Source organism: Panthera pardus, unplaced genomic scaffold, assembly GCF_024362965.1.
Source record: "Panthera pardus isolate Hobbes unplaced genomic scaffold, ASM2436296v1 HiC_scaffold_2, whole genome shotgun sequence".
NCBI lineage: Eukaryota > Metazoa > Chordata > Mammalia > Carnivora > Felidae > Panthera > Panthera pardus.
This window is the reverse complement of record NW_026526765.1, coordinates 68,320,140-68,344,472: the sequence shown is the minus strand read 5'-3', so window position 1 is coordinate 68,344,472 and position 24,333 is coordinate 68,320,140. Positions and strand designations below refer to the sequence as shown.

At 36.4% G+C, this 24,333-nt stretch overlaps 1 protein-coding gene across 1 annotated transcript in view; it reads left to right on the top strand.

The window, feature by feature from the left end:
• The first annotated feature begins 3,373 nt into the window (after positions 1-3,373).
• WDR36 (WD repeat domain 36) overlaps positions 3,374-24,333 on the top strand; it is a 41,024-nt gene continuing 20,064 nt past the window's right edge. Inside the window, exons 1-12 of the mRNA XM_019450516.2 lie at positions 3,374-3,691; positions 6,187-6,214; positions 8,704-8,804; positions 13,300-13,417; positions 14,379-14,511; positions 15,996-16,050; positions 17,438-17,570; positions 17,853-18,028; positions 18,338-18,458; positions 18,936-19,001; positions 20,285-20,371; positions 21,666-21,811. Coding sequence (XP_019306061.1) covers positions 3,530-3,691; positions 6,187-6,214; positions 8,704-8,804; positions 13,300-13,417; positions 14,379-14,511; positions 15,996-16,050; positions 17,438-17,570; positions 17,853-18,028; positions 18,338-18,458; positions 18,936-19,001; positions 20,285-20,371; positions 21,666-21,811 — 1,326 coding nt within the window. The 5' untranslated portion in view covers positions 3,374-3,529. The remainder of the gene's footprint in view (positions 3,692-6,186; positions 6,215-8,703; positions 8,805-13,299; positions 13,418-14,378; positions 14,512-15,995; positions 16,051-17,437; positions 17,571-17,852; positions 18,029-18,337; positions 18,459-18,935; positions 19,002-20,284; positions 20,372-21,665; positions 21,812-24,333) is intronic.

The window sequence follows — 24,333 nt, the reverse complement described above, 5'->3', positions numbered from 1 at the left end:
GAGAGAGTTGTGGTTTTTCCACCAGTCCTCACCAAGAAGAGGGGAACTGAGTTGTCCAACACCTGCAATTCTAAAGCTAAATGATGAGCACCCCCCCCCTCTTACAGAGATTAGGAGTATGTACAAGCAAGTCAGATGGATGATTTACTCCCAGCCTACTGAGTGGCAGAATTTTGTAGGCTCAAACCAAGTCCACCTAAATGAAATGCAAGATGGTACTTGGAAGATCCTCAAATGTGTCTTTGAAGATGAGTCATAGTCATTTTTATGAGAGTGCCTAAAAACAAGGTTTACCTCTCACTGGGAGAATTCTTAAGGGGAGGAGACTGGTCAGAATAGACTCTGCAATGACTAGGATCTTGAGAGAGATCAAGAGTTGGTCAAGATGTATGACAGAGAGGGCATTTGACAGTCAAGAGACTAGTACAAAGCGTACCTTTGAAATACAATGTTTTCTTACATTTTCCTTTTCCTGACCCAAAAGGAGCAGAGTCAAGGTGGCAGGGGCAAGAAGAGTAAAAGAAGAGGTTAGTAGGAGCAGGTCCGGTGCCTGTCTTTTCTAAAGCATGGTTCTCTAGTTTTTCCTTTAGTTCTATATGCATTCTCAGCTCCTATCCCCACCCCATTGACTAGGCAGAATCATTTTTTTTTAAAGTTTGCTGCTTTCTCTGTGCTTCTGACCCAAATATTTTTTTTTTAATCTTTATTTATTTTTGAGAGAGAGAGAAACAGACAGAGTGTGAGCAGGGGAGGGGCAGAGAGAGAGGGAGACACAGAATCTGAAGCAGGCTCCAGGCTCTAAGCTGTCAACATAGAGCCTGATGTGGGGCTCGAACTCATGGACCGTGAGATCATGACCTGAGCCGAAGTTGAATGTTTAACCAACAAAGCCACCCAGGCCCCTCTGACCCAAATATTTCTAACTAATACAGATACAAAGAGTATTAGGAGATTGAGGAGGATATATAAGGGCAAAACAAGGGAGTTTTCTTAGGAAAATCAGTTTCTTATTTTTGAAATATTTGGATATACCTCTCCTATATCATGACATTTCAGTCAAGATATCAGCACAGCTGCTGTCATCTGAAGGCTGCAGGCTTGGCTGGGACTGAAGAATCTGGTTTCAAGGTGCTTCTACTCTCACATACAGTGAAGTAGTTTTGGTGGTTAGCAAGAGGCTCTCAATTCCTTGCCACGTGAAATGCTCTATGGGACTGCTTGAGTATCCTCCCAACATGGCAGTTGACTTCCTACAGAGCAAGTGACCCAAAAAGGAGCAAGTCAAAATCTTCAACATCTTTTATGACCTAGCCTGGCTACTCAAGTCAACACTATTTAGTGCGAGAGGGAACTTTACAAGGGCATGAATACCAGGAGGTAAAAATCATTGAGGGTCATCTTGGAGGTTGGTGATCACATCACATGAAGTCACTGACTTCATGGCCTTTTTATTACAAAAACTACACAGAAACAGCCATATTTAAACTTTTTTAAAAAGTTAGAAATGACAACATGACACAGCTGTATGTTTAATTTACCTGAATCTTGTGAAGCCCCAGTGTGTTGAATCAAATTGAAAACCATCATTTGTCAATGCTCTACTACATTTCCATTTTCTTTTATTCTTTGTGACTAGTATCCTTACGGGCATCTCTAAGCAAAAAGAGTAATAGCTAGTTCCTTTTCTCCCACCACACATTCACACACTTTGCTGGCAGCTGAATAGGAAGCAACTCAGGGAGGCAACTTGTGGGGAGAAATAAACTTTGGCCAACAGTTAAACTGGAAAACTCACAATCAGCCACTAACATCCCCCTTAAAAAACCACAGCACAACAGCTGGCATGTGTATCTACTGCTACTATACTACTAAATCTTCAATGATGGCTCTAATTTTTTAAACTTTTGCCTCACTGTCCAGATGGAGGTTAAAGAACATAAATCTGATTGTCAGAGATAAATTCAAATTGCTGACTACTATTAATTAAGTGACCCTTGGTAAATTAGGTAATCTCTGGGAATTTCAGGTTCCTTATCTAATGTGAATCCACACCCATTCTGTGACTGAAAGTTTGGTCTTGAAAGTGTGACTGCTGGATGCATATTTTCCTATCATCCAGCTGCCCTTCAGCGACACCCCCCCCCCCCAGCTTCTTCTCCTTTTCTAAACCTAGTGCTAGTCTGGATTTGGATGCTAAAAAATCTCAGAACTTTGTACAAATCACTTAACCCCAATGAACCAGTTTACTCATTTAGAAAACAGTAATACAATATTTGTCCTAAATTCACAGCTTTAATTTGAAGATTATATTAAATAATGGGTGCCAAGGGCTTGTGAACTGTAAAGCCTGAAGACGTTTTTCAATTTTCTTCTCAAACTGTCAATACATGCAGACATCTTAACTTTATTATAAAAGCAACATCTGCATTGCACACAATTTACAAAACTCTTAAAAATGCATATCTAGTAGTTAAAATCATTTGTACACATTTCCATCAGTCAGATTTAAAGTAACACATCAATATTACAATTTTTTTTTACTGTAAACAAACTCAGTAAAAAACAAACAAAAAAATCTTTGTATTATGGAAAATTTCAATTTTATACTCAAGCATAGGGATAGTATTGTGAACTCTCAAATACCCAATCCCCAGATTAAACAATTACCAGCTCTATTTCATCTAAATGCTTCACCTCATCCCCAGTTATTTTGAAAGCAAACCCCAGATATATCACTTCATCCGTAAATATGTTGGTATCTATCTACAAAAGGTAAGAATCTTTAAAAGCATAATCACAATGCTAATATCACATATAAAAATTAACAATAATTTCTTTTGTATTATTAAAAATTTTTTATGTTTACTTTTGACAGAGAGAGAGAGAGAGAGAGAGTTAGAGAATATGAGTGGGGGAGGGGCAGAGAGAGACAGAGAGAGACAGAATCTGAGGCAGGCTCCAGGCTCTGAGCTGTTAGCACAGAGCCTGACGCGGGGCTCGAACTCACCAACCCCGAGATCATGACCTCAGCCCAAGTCGGACGTTCAACCGACCGAGCCACCCACGCGCCCCAACAATAATTTCTTAATATCATCAAATATCCAGTGTTCAGATTTTCTCGAGAGTCTCATGGTTTTATGCAATTTTATAACTGCACGTTTAACTTGACTCTGTCAACGCTACACCTGGTCTCCCTTCACCGTCCGGGTCGTTCCGCTTCCCCTGCCGCTCGCCCTCCTCCAAGGTCCCTGTTGCAGTTTTCTTTCAACCCCACCAGACGTGGGGAACACCTCTGGAACCCTGGAGACGACCGCCAGCGGAACCGAAGTCGCGCCTCCTCTGCGAGCTCCGGTGGGAGTTCTTTTTCAATTGCACTAAGAGCCGTGTCTGCTAACCGATTGGCAGGGGAAACCGGAAGGTCTTGTGAGTTTGTAGAGCGGCTAAAGAACTGCCACGAGAAGAAGTGAAGGACCTGGTCCGCTGGTTTTCATCGGGGCTGGAGCTCAGAGGAGCCTGGACCGCAGTATCGATGGAGGGTGGGACGGGAGGTCGAACCAGCAGCGCGCTGTTCGCGGGTTTCCGGGCTTTGGGGCTTTTTAGCAACGACATTCCACACGTGGTGCGGTTCAGTGCTCTGAAGCGCCGATTCTATGTGACGACCTGCGTGGGCAAGAGCTTCCACACCTATGACGTGAGTGACTTCTTCCTTCGCCAGCCTCCCGGGAACCACCCCTTTAGCCCCCAGCTGAGAGCTGCCTCAGCGCTCTCCAGGGGCAGTCCTGCTCTGCTCCCCCACTGATCAAGGGCTTGCATTTCTGCCGTCTCTTCCCTAATTCCTACCTGTCCAGTTTCATCACGAGTTCACATCCACGTGCTGTTGTTGTAGCCCTTGCAATCCGCTTGGGGCGAGTTTCGGAGGATGTCCTGCTAGGGAAAAGTACCAGAGAACATTTCAGTTCTATAGCAATGTATTTGTTCAGTAAATGTCTGTTCAGGTTCCCTTGAAGATGTAAACGTGATTAAGACCAGTTTCTGCCCCCTCTTAACCAGAAGAAGGACTTGTAAGACATTTTATTGTGCAATTTCTGACACGCTGGATTAGAAATTCAGACTAAACTACATTGGAAGATCTTGGAGGGGGTGAGATTAATTATGATTTTGGGGACTGTTCACATTTGGTAGCAAACTAGTTTCCTTAAACTTCCCCTGAGCATCTATTTTCTACTAACATTTGAGGGTCTCGTACGGTGCTTCTTAGTCTAAGCCTGGCAGCAACTTCTTTGTGAGATATGTATCGTTTACCGTTTTCCGTAGCACCCTTGTATAAACTAGGAAACAATCTCAGAAATTAAGTTATTTGTCCCAGGGCTTCCTGCTTGTTAGTGATGGTTTTTCTCCTTTAATTTCTTATGAATCATAGTCTTTTGTTGCTGTTTACTTTTTCCCCTTCATCTTCTCCGAAGGAATGCATGCTCTGTGAAATCAGGGAGCTTTTCTTTATGATAAAGATGATAATAGCCAGTGTTGATTAAGCACTTTTTGTGGAAGCTGAGCTGTGAAGTTGCATTCTTTCAAGGATTGTGGGAAGCAAATGTGTTAGTAGCAAGAAGAGTTGGTTGTTGGTAGCTGGTTGAGTTAGTGGAAGAGGAAAGTGAGGGACATGCCCAAAGTGGAGGTGGTGCTGGTGATGGCAGCTAACGTTTATTAAACGTTAATTATGCCTGGCTCCGTTAACACATTTTATACATTGAATACTCATAACAACTCCATAAAGCAGGTACCTATTTTATTTAATTTTTTTTAAGTTTATTTATTTTGAGAGAGAGAGAGAGAAAGCACGCACGCACGGGCGTGCTAGTGGTGAAGGGGTGGAGAGAGGGAGAGAGAGAATCCCAATCGGGCTTTGCACTGACCGTGAGGAAGAGGGGCTCCATCCAATGAACAATGAAATCATGACCTGTGCTAAAATCAAGAGTCGGATTCTTAACCATCTGAGCCACTCAGGTGCCTGGTACTTATTTTAATTCTTATTTTACAGATGAGGAGGAATTTGAGACACAGGGAGACTGATTAATTTTGTCAAGGTCATGTTGCTGGATCAGTAACCATAGATTGGGATCAGCTAATTACAGCCTGCAAGCCAGTCCTATCCTGCATTTGTTTTTGTATATATGTGACATTTTTGTTTATCTTTTTGAGTTTAAGTGTTTTGAGTTTATTTGTTTGAGTTTATTCTAATATAATGATCTCTAAGTAAAATTTTCCACAGTAGTAGAATACAATATAATTAAATTTTGCATGGTATGGAGACCTGTGTGTGTTTACATTTAAGAAATATAGGATATGTAAAAAAAAAAAAAAAAAAAAAAAAAAAGAAAGAAAAAAGAAATATGGGATATGTAATTTGATCTCCAAGGGCCCTTTCAGTCTTAATATTCTAGCATCTCTGGGATTTGAATTTACACTTATACCTCACTGAACTCTGTGCTTCAGAGATGGGTGGTTTTGACATTTAAAAAAAAATTTTTTTTTAACGTTTATTTATTTTTGAGACAGAGAGAGACAGAGCATGAATGGGGGAGGGTCAGAGAGAGAGGGAGACACAGAATCTGAAACAGGCTCCAGGCTCTGAGCTGTCAGCACAGAGCCCGACGCGGGGCTCGAACTCACGGACCTCGAGATCATGACCTGAGCCAAACCCGGACGGTTAACCGACTGAGCCACCCAGGTGCCCCAGTTTTGACATTTTTAAATGGTTGGAGAAAAAATAAAAACTAATAATATGTCATGACATATTAAAATTACATGAAAATCAAATTTCTGTATACATAAGTCAAATTTATTGGAATAGAGCTGTACACATTTGTTTATATATTATATGTGGTTGCTTTCAAGTTTTGTTAGCAGTTGCATAATTTCAGCAAAGACCACATAGCCTGCCAAGCCCTGAAGTATTTACTATATGACCCTTTGTAGAAAACGTTTATGTCCCCCTTCCATCACCACTCTTGATGAAATAGTTGAAAATATAAGTTTTCCTAATAATGAAAAATTAGGGTCAGTATATTTTTTAGGAAAGAGAGCATAGCAGATTTATGTATGAGATTATCTTAGTTTTCAAGTGTTAAATTTTCATTAACAAAAGCAATTATAATCTAATATATTTTTTTTTCTTTTTAAAAACAGGTTCAGAAACTTAGTCTGGTGGCAGTAAGTAAGTATAAACTTCATCCTGAATTTATTCATGTTTAGTGTCTTTTAAAAATATTAAATTTGGGGGGCACCTGGGTGGCTCAGTCCATTAAGCGTCTGACTTTGGCTCAGGTCATGATCTCGTGTTTCGTGAGTTTGAGCCCCGTGTTGGGCTCTGTGCTGACAGCTCGAGGCTTGGAGCCTGCTTTGGATTCTGTGTCTCCCTCTCTGTCTGCCCCTCCCTCACTCATGTTCAGTATCACTCTGTCGCTCAAAAATAAATGTTAAAAAAAATTTTAAGTATATTAAGTTTTTGACATTAATTTTAAGACTTAAAGAATATATAAGAAATTCATTGTGTATTTCTGATAAACTTACATAGTTAAAAAATAAGTTCAGGATAGGATCAGATGTTGCATTTAGTTGTCATCTCTTTAGTCTTTTTAAATTTAGAATAGTTCATTAGACTTTGTGTTTCACAGCATTGATATTTTTGAAGAGTATAGGCCAGTTCTTTTATAGAATGTCCTTCAATTTGACCTTTTCTGCTGTTTTCTCATGATTAGATTCAGGTTATGCACGATGGCAAGAATAACAAAGAAATAATTCAGAATTCTCAGTGAATTTTATTAGCAGGCACATGCTGTTGATTGGTTCTATTCCTGGCAGTGGTAACTTTGATCATTTTATTAAGGTAACATTTGTCAGGAGGCTCCATTTTAAAGTTTTACTCTTTGTAATTAATTTTAAAGTTTTACTCTTTGTAATTAATAAGTATCTTGTGGTTAGATACAGTGAGACAGTGTAAATATCCTGTTACTTTTGAGAGTTTTACCCACCGTTTTGTCACTTAGTGATGGTACTTGCCTGAACCAGTTATTAGAATGATGATTACCAAATAGTGATTTTCGGGTTCCATCATTCCTTCTACTGTCAGGAAGGGTTTTCCCTTTTCCTACGTTTTGATACTTTTCCAATAGAAGGAAAATTTATTTTTTTTTGGAAACCGTTTTACAGAATAAAGGGCCTGCCAGGGCTGAGAGATTGTAGTATAACCATGAAATGTGATCTCTGTAACAGAAACAGAGGAGAGCTATAAGGAACCTAGTGTATGTGTCTGATTAACTTAAAATTTTAAAACGATTATAGAAGGGCACTATAACCTAAGTTGAATACAAAGTGATTAATAAACCTATAAAAATAGTATTTGGGGAATGAAATTTTTTTTTAAGTTTTATTTTGTTTATTTTGAAAGAGAGCAAGCGAGCACGTGTGTGGGGGAGGGGCAGAGAGAGAGAGAGAGAGAACCCCAAGCAGGCTCTGCACTGTCAGTACAGAGCCCAGTGTGGGGCTTGAGCTCACGAACCGTGAGATCATGATCTGGGCTAAGATCGAGAGTCAGACGCTTAACAGACTGGGCCACCCAGATGTCCTGGGAATGAAATCTTAAAGTAGAATATGCAGCATGAAAAATACTTAAAACAATCATCTATCTTCTAACTCTCCTGCCCCTAAAACAAGGAATAAGAAGAAAAGGCCAATGTGACCATGATAGAGAGGAATAAAGAAATCATATCGTGTGAGAAATGGCTAGAGGTGATAGGCATATTTGCCTTGGAGAAGACTGAGTAGATAACTGTATTGTTCATTTAAAGGGTCAGGATTTAGAGTATCATAGGGAATTTTTCTGAGGTTTTCCCAAAGCATAGACTTAAATAGGGGTTAGGTCTTGATTTACTTTAAAAATTTTCCTAGAGTTATAAGTAAATGTGACATTCCTGAAGGCATTTACATGAAGGGTTGATAACTATCTGCCAGTTTTTTTTTTTTTTTTTTTTTTTAATATATGAAATTTACTGTCAAATTGGTTTCCATACAACACCCAGTGCTCATCCCAAAAGGTGCCCTCCTCAATACCCATCACCCACCCTGCCCTCCCTCCCACCCCCCATCAACCCTCAGTTTGTTCTCAGTTTTTAACAGTCTCTTATGCTTTGGCTCTCTCCCACTCTAACCTCTTTTTTTTTTTTTTTTCCTTCCCCTCCCCCATGGGTTTCTGTTATGTTTCTCAGGATCCACATAAGAGTGAAACCATATGGTATCTGTCTTTCTCTGTATGGCTTATTTCACTTAGCATCACACTCTCCAGTTCCATCCATGTTGCTACAAAAATATCTGCCAGTTTTTTATGTGAAGTGTGAATTTTTTCCAAATAACCTCAAAAAGCTTTTCATTTCTTTAGGATTACATTTTAATGTCTGTAAATATTAGATTTTAATTCTCTTAGGGAAGATCAAGTGATTTAATATTCTCAGTCTGGTAGTTATTATTAAAAGTATAAAGTAACATTGAAGTCAAGTTTATACCGATTATTAGTTTTTATTCATATATCTACACATAGATACATATTTTTTAATTATAGCCATGAAAAATGGTATATGTATAATTGAGATTTCTATCTGTGCCAAGATCTTACAATTTCTTATTTCTTTTATATTGTCTTTTACCTAGGTAACTCTGTCCCACAGGATATCTGCTGTATGGCAGCTGATGGGAGGCTAGTCTTTGCTGCTTATGGGAATGTTTTCTCTGCATTTGCCCGTAATAAAGAGGTTTGTATCACTGAACTATTTTAATGTGTTTTTTGCAGTTAATAGTTAATTGTAGTGAAAGTGGAGGGAACTTTAATGTTGCTGTTCTTCTACTAGAATGCTCTGGACATGTACTTGTTTTATTTTAAACATTTATCTTGTTTTCTGGAGGAAGAGAAAGTTGATTTCATCAAATTTTCAGAATTAGTTAAAACTGGCACTTCAGTTTTCTTCATCAGGGTTGAACATCAGAATTATTTGGGCAGCTTCTTCAAAATTTTCCTGCCCAGTTGGGTCTCATATCCTGAGCTTTCTACTTTGTATTTTTGGGTGGGTAGGATTTAGAAAATACTTTTGAAAATGCTTTCCCAGGAGATTGGGTTTTTTTCCTTTTCTTTTCTTTTTTTTTTTTTTTAATCCAAGTTAGTGCGAGGCGCCTGGGTGGCTCAGTCAGTTGAGCGTCTGACTTCTGCTGAGGTCATGCTCTCACAGTTTGTGGGTTTGAGCCCCATGTCAGGCTCTGTGCTGACAGCTCAGAGTCTGGAGCCTGCTTTGGATTCTGTCTCCCTCTCTCCCTGCCCCTCCCCAGCTCATGCTCTGTTCCTCTCTCACTTAAAACAATAAAATAAAACGTTAAATTTTTTTTTTAAATCCAAGCTAGTGAGTGTATAGTCTAATAATGATTTCAGGAATAGAATTTAGTGATTCATACTAACATAAAATACCCAGTGCTCATCCCAACAAGTGCCCTTCTTAATGTCCATCACCCATTTACCTTTTAGCCCATCCCCCCACCCACCACCCTGCCAGCAACTCTCAGTTTCCTCTCTGTATTTAAGAGTCTTTGAGTGGCTTACAGAGTGGCTGCACCAGTTTGCATTCCCACCAGCAGCACAAAAGGGTTCCTCTTTCTCTGCATCCTTGCTAACATCTGTTGTTGCCTATGTTGTTAATGTTAGCCATCCTGACAGGTGTGAGGTGGTATCTCATTGTGGTTTTGATTTGTATTTCTCTGGTGATGAGTGATGTTGAGCATCTTCTCATGTGTCTGTTAGCCATGTTTTCATTGGAAAAGTGTCTATTCTGGTTTTTTTGCCCATTTCTTCACTGGATTATTGGTTTTTTGGGTGTTGAGGTTGATAAGTTGTTTATAGAGTTCAGATACTCTTTATTTGATATGTCACTTGCAAATATCTTCTGTTCCATTGGTTGACTTTTAGTTTTGCTGATTGTTTCCTTCGTTTTGCAGAAGCATTTTATCTTGATGAGGTCCCAGTAGCATCTTTGCTTTTGTTTCCTTTGCCTCCAGAGACACGTCAAGTAAGAAGTTGTTACAGCTGAGGTCAAAGATGTTGTTGTCTATTTTCTTCTCTAGGATTTTGATGGCTTCCTGTCTTACGTTTAGGTCTTTCACCCATTTTGAGTTTATTTTGTCTGTGGTATAAGAAAGTGGTCCAGGTTCATTCTTCTGCGTGTCTCTGTCTAGTTTTCCCAACACCATTTACTGAAGAGACTCTTTTTTCCATTAGATATTCTTTCCTGCTTTGCCAAAGGTTAGTTGGCCATACGTTTGTGGGTCCATTTCTGGGTTCTCTATTCTGTTCCACTGATCTGAGTGTCTGTTTTTGTGACAGTACCATACTCTCTTGATTACAGCTTTCTGATACAGCTTGAAGTCCAGAATTGTGATGCCTCCTGCTTTGGTTTTCTTTTCCAACAGTACTTTGGTTATTTGGGATTTTTTTCTGGTTCCATGCAAATTTTAGAATTGTTTGTTCTAGCTCTGTGAAGAATGCTGGTGTTATTTTGATAGGGGTGCATTGAATATGTAGATTATTTGGGGCAGTATCAACATTTTAACACTATTTGTTCTTCCAATCCACAAGCATGGAATATTTTTCTGTTTCTTACTGTTTTGTAGTTTTCAGAGTATAGATCTTTACCTCTTTGGTTAGATTTATTCTTAGGTATCTTATGTTTTTGGTGCAATTGTAAATAGGATTGATTCCTTGATTTTGTTTTCTGCTGCTTCATTATTGGTGTATAGAAATGAAACCAATTTCTGTACATTGGTTTTTATATCCTTTGACTTTGCTGAATTCATGTATCAGTTGTAGCAGTTTTTTGGTTGAGTCTTTTGGGTTTTCCACATAGAGTATCATGTCGTCTGCAAATAGTGAAAGTTTGACTTCCTTCCTGCTGATTTGGATGCCTTTTATTTCTTTTTTGCTGCCTGATTGCTGAGGCTAGGACTTCCAACACTATGTTGAATAACAATGGTGAGAGTGGACATCCCTGTCGTGTTTCTGCCTGTAGGGGAAAAGCTCTTAGTCTTCCCCCATTGAGGATGATATTAGCTGTGGGTCTTTCATATATGTCCTTATGATCTTGAGGTGTGTTCCTTCTATCCATACCTCTTGAGGGTTTTTATCAAGAAAGGATGCTGTTTTTTGTCAAATGCTTTTTCTGCATCTGTTGAGAGGATCACGTGGTTCTTATCCTTTTATTAATGTGATGTATCACATTGATTGATTTGCAGATATTGAACCAACCCTGCATTCCAGGAATAAATCCCACTTGATCATGGTGAATAATTCTTTTAATGTATTGTTGGATCCAGTTTGCTATTATCTTGAGAATTTTTACATCCATGTTCATCAGGGAAATTGGTCTATAGTTCTCCGTTTTAGTGGGGTCTTTGTCTGGTTTTGGAATCAAGGTAATACTGTCCTCATAGAATGAGTTTGGAAGTTTTCCTTCCATTTTTATTATTTTGGAACAGCTTAAAAAGAATAGATGTTAACTCTTCTTAAAATGTTTGGTAGAATTCCCCTGGAAAGCCATCTGGCTCTGAACTTTTGTTTTATGAGAGATTTTTTATTACTGATTTAATTTCTTTACTTGTTATGGGTCTGTTCAAATTTTCTGTTTCTTCCTGTTTCAGTTTTGGTAGTTTACATGTTTTGGAATTTGTCCATCTCTTCCAGATAGCCCAATTTGTTGGCATATAATTTTTCATAATATTCTCTTATTATTGTTTTTATTTCTGTGGTGTTGGTTGTGATCTCTCCTCTTTCATTTGTGATTTTATTTATTTGGGTCCTTTCTTTTTTCTTTTTGATCAGTCCTGCTAGTGGTTTATCAATTTTGTTAATTCTTTTAAAGAACCAGCTTCTGGTTTCGTTCATTTTTTTTCTACTTTTTTTTTTTTTAATTTCGCTGTCATTGATTTCTGCTCTAAAATCATTTCCCTTCTTCTGCTGTTTTGGGCTTCATTTGCTGTTCTTTTTTCAGCTCTTTTAGGTGAAAGTTTAGGTTATGTATTTGAGACCTTTCTTCCTTCTCTAGGAAGGCCTGAATTGATATATACTTCTCTCTTATATTGCCTTTGCTGTATTCCTGAGGTTTTGGACTGTCATGTTTTCATTTTATTTATGCCACTACTTTATGTGGATTGACTTTTTCATTATGAACAACTCAGCCCATGACTCCTTTCTTTTCTAAGAACCAAGTGGTTCTCTGTATAGAGAAAACTAGATTCTCTGTTTTCTACACTGGTAAGGAAGGGTCTTTTCTTAATCTCTCATTTGGTTTCTAAGTTTGTTCTGGAAAAACAGCCTTGAGAGATGACCTGGCTCAGGACGTCCAGAATGAAAAGGGAAGTGGCAGTATGGCTGCCTAGATAGCCAAGGATTCGGATCAGTGTACTTGTCAAGGTCTAACTTGGACTGACATTTGTTCCCAGGGTCCTCCATCATCACTGCCTGTGGCAGAGGAGGGCAGTTTACCTGTGGAGGTCTTTAATGGGACTTGTTTGAATTTTTAGAGTCAGGAAAAATGTCCTTTTTTTTTTTTTTTTTTTTTAAATACAAAATACTGCAGTTTGTAGTTTTCCCTGGAAGATACAAATAGAGAGAAAGTAAGGGTGGCAAGGCATGGGAGACAAATTGCAGGAATTGTAGGAAGCTGCTACTACTTCTAGGTCTAAAGGACAAGGAGAAGAAATAACATTTCTGGAATTTGGTGAGAACTGAAATCACGGAGAAGGGGCTGTAGTTCTTAAGGAATGCAGCTACTGTAAGGATAAGGGTCTCTGTGTGTCAAAACAGAAGTACTCTATCCTCCCTATCTCATCTGGAAGCCAGCTGGTGATGGAGCTTATAGAGTTAGCCTTCTAGAACATAACCATTTTTTTAGGATGCATGGAGTAGTGCTGGTTAGATTGGGTGAACAACCCGGCTGTATGTGTCCTCCCTAAGCTCAGTTGTGAGGTTGAACTTCAGAGGTCTCATTTCTATGTTTCTAGTTTAGCCTTCCTTATTATTGGACTGGCTGAGGGAGCAGGTGAAAATGCCTGGTTCCTTGCCATTTGTTAATCTAACCTTGGATAATCAAAAGTTGGATTACGTTTCTTAATGAGAGCATCTTTAGGATTAGCATGTTTTTGGTTAATATGAATAATGTTAAATGTTGAATGAGTAATCATATTAAATTCTTTTGAACTTTAACATTGTAGGTAGTACACACCTTTAAGGGTCATAAAGCAGAAATCCATCTGTTGCAACCCTTTGGGGATCACATTATCTCTGTTGATACTGACAGCATTCTTATTATTTGGCACATATATTCAGAAGGTAAGAATGAGCCAATTTATTACATTATCATGGGGGCGGATAGTATGTGTGCAACTAAAATTAAAAACCTATGTAATCACAACTTCCATGTCAGAGGTTTCACATGTAATCAGAAAAAAATTTAGACTCTTTAATATATATGAAGAAAAAGGTTGTAAGTAAAAAATGGATAGATAATTTTAGTCAGCTAGGAGCTAACTATAGTATTTATAACATGTTTAATGTATTAATTTCAGCTAATACATCTTCCATTGCAGTTCTCCAAGTTCAGTGATGCGTTAATTATTTTCTCTGTAGAGTGCATTTTGGTATATGATTACACCTGAGTAACTCTTGGTTTGTATTTTCAACTTTCCGCAAAGGAGATTGTGGTAGTAAACTAAAGATCCTGTAAAGATCCTATAACCTAAAGGAAAGTATACATCCTTTCTCTAAGAATATGAGTCAGTGTTCTTTAAGTGTGATAGTCTTATACAGTGGTAGCAAGCTATGTTTGGTGGAAATGTATGAGAATCACTGTTTTTACTTTCACCAAGATTTGCCTCTTACTTTTTACATCTTTGAGAGACCCATCAATCTCCCTAGATATTTGGCCTTTCACTCCATGGAAGAGTTCAGTATAAGTACTTCACTTTGGAATATTCACTCTGCCTCTTGATCAAATTATAAAAATAGTAAGACTGAATCCTTTTTTTAAACCTTATTTTTTATTCCTATAAACAAGTTCAGCAATGAGTGGAATTTTTAATAGTACTGATATTAGAATTTTAGAAAACTTTTGACAGTCTAAATTATTTACAAGTTGCCCCTCATCACATTTAATTTCTCAAGGAATGTGTAAAGGTTCGAATGTAAGTCTTTGGTTTATATTAAGACATAAATCTCTGATATGGTAGGCTTACTTTAAGGGCTGGATATATGAAAAATAATTACATGTTGTTTATAACTTTTACTTTTGTAGAGGAATATCTGCAATTGACTTTTGATAAATCAGTATTTAAAATTTCTGCAATTTTGCATCCAAGTACCTACTTGAATAAAATACTTCTTGGCAGTGAACAAGGAAGCCTACAGTTGTGGAATGTAAAATCCAAGTAAGCACTTTATTTAGAATATAATGTAGGTGGTTCCCATCTTATCCTTACCTACTACTCCCTAACGCATACTTAAGTCTCTCAATTCTCCCTGCCTTTATATGTTTACCTGAGGGCCTTCTATAAGTATACCTACTTTTGGTGTTGTATCACGGTATCACATAGGCAAAAGGTGGCATATGGTCCTGGCACATGGTAGGCAGCTTCATAAGTACCCATTTAAAAGTATATACTAATGGCCCTAATCTGTAAAGAATCCATATAGCTATAGAGAAGACTCTAGTAAAGTAACATAAGAAAATAATTATGCGCTGGTCACTGGACAGCATCTAGTTTCAATAAACTGAAGAAGTAGGAGAAGGCAAAGTCAATCAGTATTAATTTAGTGCTAGCATTTAGGAATCATTTTTAGGGTGAAAGTCCTTTTATTATCAACCACAAACTTGATGGACATTTACTGTAATATTATTGGTATAGCTGGAGGGCTAGATAAATGGTTTTGAATACCTCCACCTGTTACTTGAACATTTATCCGGAGAAAAAAGTGATAGTTCAATCTTTGTATAGCATTAAAAAGACAAAAATATTTGACCATCCAAATTGTACTTTCTAAATCCCTCATAAATTTGAAAGGGAAAATAAGATTATCAAAGGTTTAACATTTATCCTAATTCGTAGTTTTAAATCAGTGTTTTCATTCAATTTAGCAAATATTGACTACCTACCCTTGTAGGTTTAGGGATAATGACAGAAGTATTGTCTCTGCTCCTGCATTATATATTGAGGCTCTTTATGTGATGTTTACACACTATTTTACATTAAATATTCCTTGGATAATCATTGAGTAATCTGTGCCCACTTACTAAATTTAGTATATGATTTAATACTTTATTGAATATCATTATAACAATTTCAGAATCTCTGTTTCTTCATGGACTTCTTTATCGTTTGTGGCTTGATTCTGTAATTTAGAGCAGCATCACTATTGTCATGTGACAGTTATATAACATAAGTATCATAGTTATATTCCCATTGGTAATATTTTTCTAGAAACACATTGCAGTGAAAAAACAAGATCCACCTACATTCTAAGATGGTTTTTTGTTATAGTCTGTAATATAAAATGATTTTTAGCTTGTATTTTTTTTCTATTTCTTAAAGAGTTCACATAGTATAGTAGTTACTAGCAGCATGGGGCATAGGATCTGGAGTTGGTCTGTCTGGGCTCTATGAATTATTAGCCATAGAACCTTAGCTTAATTGTTTCACATAATTAAGTTTCTTATTTTCTTATCTGGATAATGGTGATAATATCTACCTCATGGAATCATTTTGAGTATTAAATAAGTTAATATATATATACTTAGAATACTGTGGGTCAGAGAAACAACTTAAATATCACCCATTATTATTTTGCTTTTTAATATATAGTCGATTTTGTTTCCCTAAAAAATAAAAACTTTCAACTACTTTTCTTCCTGTAGTAAGCTTCTGTATACGTTTCTGGGATGGAAAGTTGGAGTCACAGCTCTTCAGCAGGTTAGTATTTTTTTGTTAAGTCAGAGAAGAAATGAAGTTAGTAGTGTGATCTCTCAGTTTCAGGGGTCAACCATATTTTTTAGACCTAAAGACAAAAATAATATATAAAGTAGTTTATTTTTATAAATATTGCCCTAAAAGGTAGTGTTTTGGAAATGTCATTGAAAACAACAATGCCTTTGCCTATAAACATTTATGGAAATCTTTTACCTGGAATTAGGCTCTAAACCTATAGTTGCTATGGAACAATGTTTACCAATCGTTTTGTAAACATGTAGTCCAGTGCCTTGTGCAGAGTGGAGATGATGGAGATGAGTTAGTTGTTCAGTAAAGCAAGGGAGATTGTAGGTCATGCAGAGAAATTTGTTCTAATTTTGAAGGTTGTAGCTTGGAATAATTGGGACCCGAATCCTAACATTTTTAATTGCACTTTTCCTTAAATAACTGCTTTTGTTTTCATGAGACTGCAGAACATGTATGAATGATGTAGGTCTGCAGAGAATCTTACATTGGACACGTATACTGCCAGTATATCCTTGTCCTTCTGAATAACTCTTGCTTATACCTGCCCAACTTATATTCATTCTTTCATTCTCTCTCAGTACCATCAACCTTGCTGTGCTTTTGCCTACCCATAAGACCCCAAAGGTATCAGATGATTAGGTCCCTTGAGGGCAAGGAATCATACTTGTTTCAATATCCCCAGGGTCTCATGCATCAGGGTCACATGATGATAGATTAATAAAATGGTTAACGTGATTCTATTCTGTAATGGTATTGAACATTGATCTTCTGTGCTAAAATAGAGAAACTTATTATAGAGCCTGTATGTAAGACCATTTATAAAATGAAGATTCTATTCATAAAATATTAGAGCTGGGACAGACTAATCCTAAGACTTTTTTGCCTTTTAACATGTTTTATAGGTTTTTGTTTCCTTGGATAAAAAACTGTTCACTTCCTGTGTAGTTGGCCTTTTATGTTGCCAGGCATATGGCAAGCCTTTTTATGTTTTCTAAGAGCTGTATCTCTTTTGTTTCTTTCCAGTCACTGATCTGTAGTGATTTCATATATCAGATTCCTTTTCTTTTATGGCTGTTTTCTTACTGAGTCAGCTGTGTTTTAGGAATGAGGGGATTGATGGTGACTACCAGATTTGAAGCTGGGAAGTAACTTGAAAAAATCATTCCTAAATATTTCTATGTGAGATAGCAATCAAAGTATGCTAGAATGGTAATACTTACTAGGTTGGTTTTTTTTTTTTTTTTTTTTTTGCCATCCTCAAGAAGATATTCTATTATTTCTTTTACATAATTAATGATGCATAACATCAGGATTATTGAAGCTATTTTGATTAAGAATAAAAAGTGAGTAATTTAAATTTCAGGCACCAGCTGTGGATGTTGTTGCTGTTGGTCTTATGTCAGGTCAGGTTATCATTCACAACATTAAATTCGATGAAACATTAATGAAGTTTCGTCAAGACTGGGGACCTATTACTTCGATTTCATTTCGTACAGGTAACTTTTAACTTAATTATTAGTAAGAGTTAAGAATGTTTAAAATGTGTACTTCGAAGCTTATAGAAATTTTCCAAGTGGATGTTTTCTTGCAAGTTAATGTATTTAATAGAAATAAGTGAAATACTGCATTACAAACAGCCATAGGAATATGGATAGATTATTGGTGCATAGTTTTTTCTAACCTTATGTTTATGGATTAAAGGGATGGAGAGAAGAATTGTTACGTTTGGTTGTTTTATGGCGCATGTTTTTCTTAATGTATTTTATTTTTAATAACAGATGGTCATCCAATAATGGCAGCTGGAAGCCCATGTGGCCATATTGGACTCTGGGATCTAGAAGACAAAAAGTTAATCAATCAGATGAGAAATGCACATTCTACAGCGATTGCTGGACTGACATTTCTCCATAGAGAGCCCCTTCTTGTCACAAATGGTGCCGACAATGCTCTGAGGGTATTATTATTATTGTTATCATTTTCCTGGCTTCTACCCTTGGGGTTATTGCAAGCCTGTTTTAGTGTATCAGCCTAAAACCTAGAAGATGAAAGGAAAATGGGATACGGTAATGGTATAGATGAAACAAAAGTACAGCAGGTTACATGATTGCAGTGAAGTGAAAAAGAGTTACAGTTTTTCTCTCCCCAGCCCCTTCTCCAGAGTCAGCACTACCCAGTGCCAGTTGATAGGTGTAGAAGATGACCTGACTGCTTACAAATCATTTAACACATTGTGAAAGAACCTTACCTTTTTATTTCTTGGCAGATATGGATATTTGATGGTCCTACAGGTGAAGGCCGGCTTTTGAGATTCAGAATGGGACATAGTGCTCCTCTTACCAAAATCAGATATTATGGACAAAACGGACAGCAAATTCTTAGTGCAAGTGAGTTTCTGCTTCATCCTATTAGTTTATTCCATAAGGTATTGAGAGCAGGGTATTTAATAATTATTAGGTTTGGTATTGAATTTTCAGATTCAGATTTGAATTTGAGTGATTTGGAAATCTGAGTAGATGAGGAGATTCTTTTTGAAAGCTTCAGGAAGCACTGTAGATACTATCTTCATTTAGAATGTTATTTTATTTACTGATCTTCACAGACAGGTGGCTGGATTCTGAAACTGTGGCCCTTGCCAAGTCTCATAATCTGCTGAAAATTATTAGTAACTCATATTATCCTTGCTTCTTACTAAATGGCATTCTTTGTACAGGTGAATATTATAATGAAGTAGTTGCAGTTTAGCTCTCCTTTTAAAGTATCCCAAACTGTAACTTCAAGTTTTAAGAATCATTAAGATCTGTCATTCAAATGATCCATTGTTTTGATAAAGTTTGATAGGTATTTTCTATGTATATCAACAGGTCAAGATGGAACTCTTCAATCATTTTCCACAATACATGAAAAATTTAACAAGAGTTTGGGACATGGTAGGTCATTTGCAAGACGGAAAAAAAAAGCTACTGGTCACAAAAGAAACGTTTCAAGATACTGTGAGACAACCAGATGAGGTTTCATTGATAAATTTCCTTTTTTCTTGGATAAAATTAAAAAACCCCTGTATGGAAGAGTAATAGATTTTTAACATCAGTGTTGCTGTAGAAGTGGTTGAGGTGCTGCTATAAGGTTATTGAAAAGAATTAGACAGCTTGGGTGGTAAAAACATACTGCTGCCACCCAAAAGACATCAATGACTTATCTTGAGCCATGTGTAGAGTGCAGGATTTTAAACATGGAAGGGACATTAGAGAAGGCATCAAAGTAAGCAGTGTCCCTTCTTTTTACAGAAAGAACTTACTTTATTCTGTATCTTTTCCCATAGTTTCCAGCATTTGAAAGATTTTATAAAGAAAAAAAATGTTTTTTCAGTTTTATTCATAATTACTCCTCTTTTTAGCTACTGTCCTGGCTATTCATGTTTGTATATACTTCCAGATGAGTTACAAGATCTTTTTTAAGGATCATTCTTTAATCAGCATTCAAAGTAATACTTCTAGAAATTAAATTGGAGAGATTTGATATCTTTAAGAATCTTCACATCTAGGGATATGATATATCCTCATTCAGGTTACTTTTTATTTTCCTTAGTGCTTTAATGAAGTTTTTGTTTGTTTGTTTGTTTGTTTTTTAGTTTTCCTCCTGTTGGTCTTCCATATTTGAGATTATTCAGTGGTATCTTAGTTATTTTTTTATAATATGCTAATATTTTTTTTTGCTAGTGTTATAGATGTAATCTTTGTTCATCATATTTCTATCTGCAATATTTAGTATTTAGTAATTAATATATAAGAATATGTAATATGTTATAATTACCAACTAATAATTATAGTGATCTTAAATATTACTGCATTGTAGAATTCACTTTTTTTTATTGGTTCTGTGTTTTGTCCAATAAAATGATTATTCTAATTATTATTTGGTTGTTTCTCTTGATTGACATGACTATATTACCATCGTATCATCTGTAAAAAATGATTTTTTAACCTTTTTTTCAATTATTTATATCTCATAGTTTATTTTCTTATCTAATTATATAGACTAAATTTCAAAAATGATTTAAGTAATAGTGGTTATAACATCATCTTTATTTGGTTCCTAACTTAAATAAGAGTATCTTGAGCTGTGTAGTTATATGACAAAGAATTGCTTCTCTTTTATGTTCATTTTCATTAAGAAGGATCCATAGCTATGTTCTTCTCTCCCTCAACTCCAGGATTAATAAATAAGAAGAGAGTCAAACGTAAAGGTCTTCAGAATGCCTTGTCAGTAAGGCTTCCACCCATCACAAAATTTGCAGCTGGTAGGTAACTTAACACTGTATTCCAAGAAGTTCTGTTTTTCTATTTTTCCTACTATTTTTAAGTTTTCTTCACTTTAAACAATGTTTTTGTAGGCATTAATAAGCATTTGGAAGTACCCCAAGTGCCTACTAATCTAATGTGAAGACTGAAAAAGAATTATTTATAATTTGCAGTTATCTTTTAATTTCAGGTTTTGGTCTTCTCTGTAAGACCTATTAATAAACAGTATTTGGTATCTCATTTTGTAGCCCTTTTTATTCTATTATGTGTCTGGTGTAATGAAAGTCACTAATATAAAAAGGTAAGAACAGAGAACATAAAGTTCTATTGTAATCAAAATCAGAATACACTGAGGTCCTTATATGCTACATTATTAGAGTGGTGTTTCATTCAAAGAATTGAATTGTTGATTGTTGAGTTTAAACTACCATAGAAATAAGGCACCATTTCCATTTCGAGGTTCTTATATCAACCTGATGATGGTTTCTTTCCTTTTTTTTTTTTTTAAAACTTTTATTTTGACCACCCTGCTTTCCATTTTTTATCTTAGAACCTGAGTGATCTCAGACATCTGAATCATGTTACTCACCTGCTTAAAAATCTTTCAGAGGCCCCTTACTGCCGGTAGGATGTAATCTCCTCTTATGAACACAGCTTTCACGACTTTGTGATATGGCCCCAGTTGCCTTGTCTGCTTCCCATCCTTCTCAGGAAATGCATCACTTACTTCTTTTTGTTCAAGTTACTCTTGAACCTATTTGTGTCCCCGCCCCCAATTAACTGATGTTTGTTTTATTGCTTCTTTCAGGGAGCCATTTATTACTGTCCTCAAGTCTCTTTGTAAACTCTTGCTGAGTGCTTTTATAAGACACTATCATTATTTATTATAATTTCTTCTAATCAGAATTGCTTTTTTTTAAATGTTTTTTTAAGTTTATTATTTATTTTTGAGAGATAAAGAGTGTGTGAGCAGGGGAGGAACAGAGATGGAGAGAGGGAGACAGAATCCCAAGCAGGCTTCTCACTGTCAGTGCAGAGCCCCACACAGGGCTTGAACTCATGAACCGTGAGATCGTGACCTGAGCCGAAATGAAGCTCAACCAGTGAGCCACCCAGGTGCCCCCAGAATTTCTTGTTAGATTAGAAGCTCATTGCTATCCGAAATTACCTGTACACCATCAGTCCCTAGTGCCTAATGATAACATAGAATATTATATTCTTAATAAGTAATAGGTAAATGAATGAGTGAGGGAATGAAAAATAATTTGATTTATGATTTTCATTATATTTTAGAGGAGGCTCGTGAAAGTGACTGGGATAGTATCATTGCTTGCCATCAAGGTAAACTGTCTTGTTCAACTTGGAACTATCAGAGATCTACCATAGGCGCTTACTTTCTCAAGCCAAAAGAGCTGAAGACAGATGACATAACCGCAACAGTAAGTGAGCTTGGGCTTGTTGATAAGAGCATTTTCTCCTGTAAAATTGTCCTGCAGCAATCTTGTTATACTCAAGTTTATTAATGATCATGTGGGTTGAAACAACAGTTTAACATTTTTAAATTATTTTCTAATAGTGTTAGGTTTTCCAACTGTAGAGAATTATTTTAGGTTTAAGGTAAGTTTTGCTTAATTAGATGTATATTAGTTGCTTTAGTTTTCTAATTAAGTAGGATTACTCAGAATACCCTCTGAGGATGAATTCAGCATTTATCAATGAACTTTCTTACCTTAATTATGCTGAGTATACAGAACTATATTTAATGAATGTGAATCTTAAGGGTTTTTTTCTTTCTTGATTTCTTCTGATATAGGAGTAAGATTTAGCTAACTCTTTAATGACTTATAGGTACAGAAGTTACTTAAAGCCTTTATTTTCTTATATTTGTCTCTTGAGATGTGCCTTATAGAGAAATTCTAATTGAGTTCTAAGCCTTTCTTAAATACACCTTTCATTTTTTATGTATATATTTTTTACTTTATTTTTGAGAGAGAGGCAGAGAGAGAGAAGGAGAGAGAATCCTAAGCAGGCTCCACACTCTTGGCACAGAGACCAATGCCAGGCTCAAACTCACAAACTGTGAGATCATGACCTGAGCCGAAACCAAGAGTTGGACGCTTAACCAACTGAGCCACCCCGGTGCCCCTTAAATACAGCTTTTAAATTCCAGTGTTTACTTAAGAGTTTACTCCTGTTTAGAAATTGTGTTTCTGTTTGCTTTTGTTAATATGTTAATCCACTTCTGTTGCATTCAGATTTTCAGATATAAAGAAGCAATGTTATATTCTGGTTTGCAGAGTTGTTCTTCTTTTTTGGATTTTGTTGTTGTTTTAGTGAGAGAGAGAGAAAGCACACATCTGTGCGGGGAAGGGCAAAGGAGAGAGAGACAGAGAATCTTACACGGGCTCTGTGGCCAGTACAGGGCCTGACGCAGGGCTCAATCTTAGGACCGTGAAATCATGACCTGAGCCAAAATCAAAAGTTGGGCATTTAATCGACTGAGTCACCCAGGTGCCGTCCTTCTACTTTGTAAGAAACAGTTTTATTAATATAATTTATAAACCATAAAATTCTCTTTTAAAGTGTACAGTCCAGTGATTTTTAGTATATTCATAGGATTGGGAAATTAGCACTAAAATCTAATCAGTCTAATTTTAGAATATTCTTATCAACTCAAAAAGAAATCCCATTCTCTCACTTCCCCTCTCCCTTCTCCCTAACCTAGCTAACCACAATCTGCTTCTTATTTCTATAGATTTTCCTATTCCGGGCATTTAATGTAAATGGAATCATACAAGATATAGTCTTTCTGATTGACTTTTCCATCACTTAGCATAATGTTTTCAAAGTTTATTCATGTTATAGCATTTATAACGTACTTGTTTTATTGTGGACACTACTACATTTATGTAGAAACCACATTTTATTTAGCCATTGATTAGTTGATGCTATTTATGTTGTTTCTACTTCTTGACTCTCATAAATAATGCTAACACTAGTGCATTGTAGCAGGATTTTCACAAAAGGAGTCGTGACTCCCAGGCTTTTCTTTCCAGGAAGTAACTTTATTTGTGCCAGCACGGCTCAGTTGGGTTTGTACCCAAAGAACTGAGCCCAAACTTCTCGTGGCATAGTTTTGTACATTTTCTGTTTCTTTGTCTACCATATATGGTAACACAGAAACATGCAGTCTGATTAAGTGGTCTCATGTTACAAGGTCATGAGGGATGTTGTTATCATGTACGGGTAGAGCCAGGTTGCCTTGAGGTTTTTTGTTTTTTTGTTTTGTTTTGTTTTCACGTTCTTAGGGAGGGGACCCTACCACACATAAGTTTTTATGTGAACATATGTTTTTGTTTCTCTGCGTTTATACCTAGGACTGGAATCATTAGGTCATAATGCAACTCTGTTTAACATTTGTGGGGAACTGCCAACCTGTTTTCCAAAGTGGCTGCCCCTTTTTATACTCTCACTAGCAATGTATAAGTGTTTCGATGTCTATACATTTTAATGAACACTTGTGATTGCTCTTTTGATTATTGCCATCCTGGTTGGTATATAGTAGTATCTCATTGTGATTTGTGTTTCGGACTCAGTGTCGAGCCTCTTTTCATGTGTTTACTGATTGTTTGTATGTCTTCTTTGGAGAAATGTCTTTTCAATTCTGTGCCCATTAAAGGGGTTGTCTTTTTATATTGAGTTGTATTAGCTGTTTGTGTATTCTGGATCTAAATCCCTTATCAGATATGCAGTGTTTTTTCCCCTTTCTGTGGGCTGTCATTTCATTTTCTTGTTGATAATCATTTTCAGTGTAAGAGTTTTTATTTTGATTAAGTCCAACCTATCTTTTTTTTTTTTGCTGATGGTTTTTGGAAAATTGTTGCCTAACCCAGGGCCATGAAGATTTACTCCTGTGATTTGTGCTAAGGAGTTTAATAGTTTTAGCTATTACATTTAAGCC